At 46.1% G+C, this 8,305-nt stretch overlaps 1 protein-coding gene across 1 annotated transcript in view; it reads left to right on the top strand.

Annotated features, from left to right (window-relative positions):
- Positions 1-5,206, top strand: part of COL4A4 (collagen type IV alpha 4 chain) — a 156,278-nt gene extending 151,072 nt beyond the window's left edge. Inside the window, exons 47-49 of the mRNA XM_028482308.2 lie at positions 628-816; positions 2,528-2,814; positions 3,242-5,206. Coding sequence (XP_028338109.1) covers positions 628-816; positions 2,528-2,814; positions 3,242-3,505 — 740 coding nt within the window. The 3' untranslated portion in view covers positions 3,506-5,206. The remainder of the gene's footprint in view (positions 1-627; positions 817-2,527; positions 2,815-3,241) is intronic.
- The last annotated feature ends 3,099 nt before the right edge of the window (positions 5,207-8,305 follow it).

Below are 8,305 nucleotides of genomic sequence, written 5' to 3'. Positions count from 1 at the left end.
GCCGTGGCCGCTGAGCCTGCGCGTCCGGAGCCTGTGCTCCGCAACGGGAGGGGCCGCGGCGGTGAGGGGCCCGCGTACCGCAAAAAAAAAAAAAAAGCTACAAAGCCAAACATATGGATTCCAAGCCCTTGTCCTTCTTAGAATGGAACTGCGATATGGCAGAACAATGGGACAGGTCTGGGAGGTGTAAGAAAGACTAACTTTGAGATTGAGATTCACCTTTTCAGAGAGCGGGCTCCCAGTCTAGTCAGAGGCGTCTGGGAGATCCTACATGGGGTGTGTCATTCTAGTTCTTTTCTTCTCAGCACTTATCATTTATTAAGTATTTCACAATTTACCTTTCGATTATGCTTATTGTCATTTCTCTTCTTTGAGTAAAACGTAAGCTCTAGGAGGCCAGGGATTTTCATCTGTTTTTATGCTAACGTAAGACAAGCAGCTAGAAGTTGCTCGGAACAGGTCCTTGCTGAACGAGTTGTTGGTGTACATTGCAGTTGTGTGAGGGGGACATTCTTCTCTGCTCCCTGAGTATTTAGCACAGCAGCAGATGGCGGTGGTGCTAAGAATGCTTGTTAAACTGAACTCGCTAAATGGCCTTTATTTATTTGTGTTTCTTTATTCCTCCAGGCCCTCCTGGGCCCGTGGGGGATCCTGGGCCCAAAGGGTTTGGCCCTGGATACCTCAGTGGCTTCCTCCTGGTTCTCCACAGTCAGACAGATGGAGAACCCACCTGCCCCACGGGCATGCCCAGGCTCTGGACCGGGTATAGTCTGTTATACCTGGAAGGACAGGAGAAAGCTCACAGTCAAGACCTTGGTACGTAGAGGGCACGCGGTCACCCAGGTGCTTAAGAGCAAAACTTTGGGGTTAGTTTTATGGATTCATCAACGTCTTAAACGATCACTCATCTATGGGATTTTTTTTCTTGTTCAACTACCATGCTAATTCTCAACTAATTCCGTTAAACCTATGATCCTGAGAGGTGCCGAAGAAGCTCGTTCTGGCTATAGTTATTATTATCTGACTACTTATTATTAGTTAAAAAAATAATTCTTCCTCCATAAGTTAAGGGTAACTCTGATACAAAGTGCCATTTTTATTTCTCAGTGTGAAGGATTTGATCAGGATATGGGTGGTTCCTGTGTTTAGATGTAAAATGGCACCCCGGTGGTTACATGGTGTGGCATTAGCCAGCCTCACCTCCTCACCCTACCCCAATTTTTAAAATTGAAATACATTTGACATATAACATGATGTAAGTTTAAGGTGTACAAAAGTGTTGATCCGATATATCATAATATGATTCCATTGTATCGATAGTTGGCACCTCCCTCGTATCACATAACTATCATTTCTTTCTTGTGGTGGGAATAATTAAGCTCTAATCCTTAGTGAATTTGATGATTAGGATACAACATTGTTGTCTATTTCATTCCACTGAGCATCAGATCACTAGGACTCATTTATCTACTAGCTGCAAATGTGTACCCTTAAGCAACGTCAGAACTTTATTCAGGGAGTTATCCTTGGCACTACTTGTCAGTTTTCAATAGTGGATTTGCGAGCCGCAGGAACTGATTTTTAAGCCGAGGGTGGAGTCCCCCCCGCCCCCTGGCTGCTGGCACTTGTGGTCTCCCCGAGATAGTGGTGGGTGCAGGGGGGCTGCGGCCACAGGGGCAGCTGGCGTTGAGGTGAGTCTCGTCACGGCTCTCATTGGGCTGTGACACCCCCCCCCCCGCCCGCCCTCCATAAGGGTGGTGAAAGGGTGCAGGCCTAGAGGGGCAGCTACTTACATGTGTACCACGGGTCACCTCCCCTGCCCTGGTCTAGCCGGAGCCACCATGGCCTCGCTCTGCAGAGCTTTGGGAATAAAATCCAAACTCCTTAACAAGATGGACAGAGCCCGCATCCTCTGGTCTGATTTACCTTGGGACGCCCTTGAGACAGACCCAGACCTGCTCTCCCCGCCTTCCCCCCAATGAACTTCTTTGAGTTCTTTGAGCTCCATGCCCCCTTACTACGCCCGGCCCTCTTTACTGCTGTATAAATAGGCCTTTCCTTTGAAGGGTCACCACCGGCTCCAGACCCGGCCGGATCTTTTTCATAATTCAGGTCCTAGCGTGGAGTCACTTCTTCCAGCAATCCGTCTTGTAAGCCCCAGTGCCTCCACTTCTCAGGGCTCGTGCCGCTGTGTTCCCAGGGCCCGCCCGCCTGCCCCTCCCGCTCCCCCATCAGGCCGGGCCAGGAGCTTCTCGAAGCTCTCGGGGAAGAGGGGTGCTCACCTCGCCCTCCAGCACCCGGCCTACTGCTTGGCTCCCGAGAGAGTGAGGCGTGGCCGAGGGAATGCGGCCTGGCCCCCGAGACCGCGGAGGCGGCCGCAGTGGTCAGGGGCACACCGCGCTCTCGCCGCCGTGGCAGCAGGCTTGGGCCAGGGCCTCCCGACGCCAGACCGTGTGCGCACAGACGGGCCATGTCGGCGAGGCCGCTCCTGCAGCCCGCGCACCACGCTGCTGCCTTCCCTCCTAAGGTCTGGCGGGCTCCTGCCTTCCCATGTTCAGCACGCTGCCCTTCGCCCACTGCAACATCCACCAAGTGTGCCAGTACGCCCGGAGGAACGACAGGTCCTATTGGCTGGCGAGCACCGCGCCGTTGCCCGTGACGCCGCTCTCGGAGGAGGAGATCCGCCCGTACATCAGCCGCTGCGCCGTGTGCGAGGCCCCCGCGCAAGCCGTGGCCGTGCACAGTCAGGACCAGTCCATCCCGCCGTGTCCGCGGGCCTGGAGGAGCCTCTGGATTGGGTACTCTTTCCTGATGGTGAGCCCCTGCGCGCCCGCCGTCCTAAGCCCCCTTCCGTCCGGACTGGACCGTAATTCTGAGAATCCTGGGCAGACCGACGGCAGTAGGACACGGGGTCACGAAGGCCACCACAGACTATATATAGCCTGTGGAGAGGCAGGGCCACTCTTTTTTCTTATTGTCCATGTTTTTTTTTTTTTTTAATTACTTTGGTAGAATTTGGAAGATGGGTTTGCATGAGCCCTCAGCGAAAGTGGTTTAACGTTGCGAGCACACCCATCATCACGTCTCCCACGCCTCCTTTCCTCAGCAGATTGTAATTTCTCCCTCCTGGGATGATTTTCAGGGAAAATGTAAATCAGGCCCAGACCTCGGCGTGTCACTGGATGGGTAGGGGGTTGTCTGCAGATGTCTGAGCCCTAATTCTCTCTTGTTGTCCGGGTAGCACACAGGCGCTGGGGACCAAGGAGGCGGCCAGGCCCTCATGTCACCCGGCAGCTGCCTGGAGGATTTCAGAGCGGCACCGTTCCTGGAATGCCAAGGACGGCAGGGAACTTGCCACTTTTTTGCGAATGAGTATAGCTTCTGGCTGACAACTGTGAGACCTGACTTGCAGTTCTCCTCCGCACCCTCACCGGCCACCTTGAAAGAAAGCCAAGCCCAGCGCCAGAAAATCAGCAGGTGCCAGGTCTGTGTGAAGCATAGCTAGAGAACCCACCGCCTGTCATCAGGTCACCATGAGAAACTTGCTAGGAGGCCGGGGCACCCTAGGCTGTGCTGAGAGAGTCAGTGGTGCTCATCTTGGACTCCTGGTTTAGCTGTTCCTTCTGTTCCGATGTGCTTATTCCCACAGTACCGGAATCCCTTCCTCTGTTTGGGACAGATTAAGCAAACGCTACACGTACGGATTTGTTTGGACCTACCAACCTAGATGAAACCCAGATATTCTTAGCTGGCTTTATTTAAAAGTATGCTAATTCAGGGGAAGGCAAATAGATGATAAAGGCTAGATTACAAATTACATTACTGAAAACGCCATTCATTGGTTAATAGCAACTCAAACAATTGAAGTCAATTACTCTATGATACAGTGGGCTTCTGGATGGATTTTACAGGAAAAAATAAATAGGCCAACAAATGAAACTAGAAAGTAGAGATTTCCTATGTTTCAAAATGATTTCCTCTGTAATCTCTTTTTCCATGCACTTTAGTTGTAAAACTATGACCCACGGAGATTAAAAAAAAAAAAATCCACACAGCCAGCCTGAAGAGTTCATTTCAAAGCAGAATGAAGGACCACCGTCGCTGTATTCCAGAGATGCGACATGAGCATAAAACACCTCACAGATGAACACAAAACATTAGGTTCTCTTCTGCATTTTTCAGAGAACAGAAATGCTTGCTTTGGCAACCCTTTGGAAAAGCAGCAATTATGGAAAAAAATATGTTCAGTAAGGGATTAAGAGCCGAAAAGCTATTAATGAATATTAAGGCAGCGTTTCACAAGAACTGACTCCCCACTGCCGTGAACTTCCAAACAGACCGCTTTTGCCCAGCCGGGGTCTGGCTTGTCATCCAGTGTGCGTGCTAATGGGACTGGAGCCACATGGGGCCATGTTCACATAAAGCATCCTGCTCCCCTCCCCGGGGGCGCCTGCAGAGCTGCCTCACAGAGAGTGCCCGCAATGGACACTCTCCCTCCATCCACATAATGGCATCTCATACGGGGAAGTGACAGAGCTATCATTATGCACTCGGGAGAAAATTAAGGGCCGACTTAATTAAACGTAGGTAAGAAGATTCATTTAAGTCATCATCACCCCACGCCCCCAGAAGACCGAGCAATCTTTTAAATGAAACAGACGCAACCTACGACTTGAATTTTATGTTCCTGTTATTGGTTTTTACAGGAGCATCCTGCTTTTCTAACCTTAAAAACATTCTTATATTTTATATCAATCAGTATTCGAGCAAAGCAGCAGTTTGATATTTGGCATTAATATTTTCTGTAAAAGCTTAGAAGATATGTCACTTTATAGTGAGTAATTTTCTGTAAAGGATAGGTTTTCTATTTTGCTGGGAATTCAGTGGTCTAATGCTAAAAATTAGAAGGCTTATTGGAAAAGATTTTTAGGAAACTTGCCTTCCTTATTTAAAGAAGTGTTATTCTAGAGAAAACGAAAGAAATTTCTCATGAGAAAGTGACATTCATTTCAGTGCTCGTTTTCAATGCACTTAATAATTAAGAAAAACTCAAAACTTCGTTTATAAGAAATACATGTTTATATGTATAACTGATTCACTTTGTGAATACAGCAGAAACTAACACACCCTTGTAAAGCAATTATACTCCAATAAAGACGTTAAAAAACAAAAAAAGAAATACTTTCCTTGGCAAACGTTGATTGGGAGTGTGCACTTACATGCAGAATATATTTCAAATGAATTTTGCTCTGGGGTGTCCCCCGGATGGCAATTTATTTTAAAGCTACTTCCTGGTAAGAAGAAAAAAATATACATTTTAAGAGGAAATACTGTCTTGATGTACCAGAATATTTCCAAGTTCATTTGACCCATTTATTAATTTTTTGAAACTCTCCTATGGCATGCTAAATATTTGATATCGAACCCCCTTTCAACCTTGTTTATAATTACAATTTTGTTTCCAAAAGTTTTATCATATATTACCAAAATTCAAGCCTTCTAAAAATTCATCATGTTCATTCATGAAATTGGTCCGAGGAACATCTTCTGGGAAGAGGTAAGGGTGATCGATGGACCATGGGAAACATATCTTGCTTGCTATTTTAAACACCTTAACTTTGGTATTAGAATTATCTTAATAAGCTGGTCAAATAAACTTAGAAAAAACAGCCTGAATTAAGTGGGCACGTTCCTCCACAGTGAGTCCTGGATGGCGTAGGAGACTGATACCAAAATACTGATATCACAAGAGCCCTCTCTAAACGCAGCACAAACGGCACCTGCTGCTTTCGAAAAATTATTTTAAGTGGTTGAAAAAGCAAAACAATGGAAAAAATACTATCTTGGATTAGAAGATCATGTTATTTTAAGCCATCATTTTCTTTACCTGGTTACATATCGATGTACTTTGGAATATCCTTTCTCTCTGAAGGATGAAGAGAGCTTTAAAGTTCTTCTCCCTAATCCATTACTGGTGATTATCCTTATCCATATCTCCTTCCCCAGAACCCCCTCCCCCAGCGGGTTGGTTGGAAGGCCCAAAGAGGGTTGCTCTAGGTTGTGAGTTAAGGGACTAGATGTTTCCTTCTGGGTTCTTATCCTCAGTGAGTGGAGCCCCATCCACGCTGCCAGCGGGGGGATCCATTCCTACTCCCCATATTCCCTCCCTTCTCAGATTCCCCAGACCTCAACTTCAGTCGCCACTTCCCGTGGATGGATTGCTACCTTCCTCCCTGGCCTCTCTGCACCTGTCTAAACATAGCCTTTGTCTTTCACCTCTGCTCTTGTGTAGCAGACATCTCCCAGCTGCTGCCTCCCGTTTCAAATTCCCGTCGTCATTTCTCTAAGTTGCAAATTTGATTTTGTTATTCCTTGGCTTAAAATCCTTCAGTGAGCCCACTGCCTACGAAGTCCAGATGACTTCCTGTGAGGTGAAGGGCCTGCAGGAACTGTCCGCAGGCAGCTTACCTCTCTGCTCCTCGCAGAGGCACGCTCCTATCTCTGTGACTTCACTCCTGCTCTTTTCCCCAGTGATGGCCTCTGCAGATAAGTTTTCCTGGCAGACGACTACTTATCTTTAGACTGAATTAGCTGGTGGGGGGAGTGTGTGGGTTTCCCCAGGATGACTTGGCCTCTTTTCTGCTGCTCCTGTGATGTCTCATCCTGCTGCCTTCATTCTCTAGCTAAAATGTAAGCCCACAGGGCAGGCAGCATGCTTTACTCATCGTTGTATGCCCTGGGCCTACACAGAGCCGAGCATGTTATTGACACTTAGTTCTTTTTTCACTGACAATTGCAGCATTAGGCATTAGATGTTCAGCTCTGGGTATAGGGTTCTCATCGCCAAAATGGTTACAAGTATAAACCATTTCTCATTTCAAAATATTTTAGTGTGACAACCTATCTGCACACCCACAATCTCCTCTTAACAATTATTGACGGAGAGCCGACTGATAAACTTGAACCATCGCCCCCTCCTGATAATAGCTTACTTTTCCATAAACTGAAATTTCAGAAATAAGATTTGAGACATGTGACAATGAGAGAAGACTCTTCATGGAAATGTGATATGACTTAACTCATGCTGTAATCTGTATTCCCTCGTGATTGTCAGAGCGTCCTAGTATAAAATCACCTCTACAGAGTTTGTGTACATGTTATTGGTGCTTGGGAAAAGAGGAACAGAGGAAAATCCACTAAAACTGGATTTTATCAAGGATTTTATTTTGAGCCTCTTAGAGATGATAATAAAGCAAATCATTCTGTTTTCCAGGAAATTACATTAGATTTGTGCTTCTATCAGCTCACCAGACTAATATGATAATTGTTACTTTTATTTGGTGTGGCTGCAAGAATAGTGGAAAGATGTGCCTTTAGAGTTGGTTGAACCCAAGTTTCAATCCAGCTCTGTCACTCTCCAGAGGTGTTACCCTGGGTGAGTTACACCAACTCCCTGAGCCTCATTTTCCACATTTACAAAGTGGGACATAACACCTATTCTTGCATTGAAAATTAAGTTAGATTCTATGTCCAGCACATAGCAGACCTTGTATATTTATTATGGTCACATCCTCTATTTAAAACAAGCCATTTAATATGAAAAATATTTCTTGGGATTCTTTACATAGTAGAATTAACATAAGGATTCTCACAGGGCATATAAATTACTGATTAGAATTATTTATACCTGGCCAATTCTTAATGTCTTTGGGAATGCTATTTTATTTCAATTCTCAAAGTTATTGTACCACACACACAAAACTCACAATTTCCTGCAGGGTCATTATCAGGAAGTTCTGCAGGGAACAAAACAATTGACATTAAAAATCAGTACTCTGCAATTGTCACTGTTATTATCTGCCAGAGACTCTGCATAATGCATTTTCGACCACCAAGGTTGGCTGCCACATCTGTGTAAAATGCTTGAATTTTATGGTGCTTAAATATTTAGTGATTCATAGGAAAAAATGTGAAATGTGTCTGATAAATTGCATCCCTTTCTCTAACCTAGGGTTGTAAAGTTAAAGACTTTCAACATGTAAACTTTGCAAGATGCCTGACCTGCTACTGACATTGAAATCTTGTATTACAATTTATAATAGCACTTATTATGTATAAAAATTCTGTGATGACCTCCAAAAACAACTGTGGTTTTTTTTTTGTTGTTGTTGTTGTTTTTTTGCGGTACGCGGGCCTCTCACTGTTGTGGCCTCTCGCGTCGCGGAGCACAGGCTCCGGACGCGCAGGCTCAGCGGCCATGGCTCACGGGCCCAGCCGCCCCGCGGCACGTGGGATCCTCCCGCCC

Source organism: Physeter macrocephalus, chromosome 2, assembly GCF_002837175.3.
Source record: "Physeter macrocephalus isolate SW-GA chromosome 2, ASM283717v5, whole genome shotgun sequence".
NCBI classification, from domain to species: domain Eukaryota; kingdom Metazoa; phylum Chordata; class Mammalia; order Artiodactyla; family Physeteridae; genus Physeter; species Physeter macrocephalus.
Note: the sequence above shows the minus strand (reverse complement) of the source record. Positions and strands in the feature narration are given on the sequence as shown.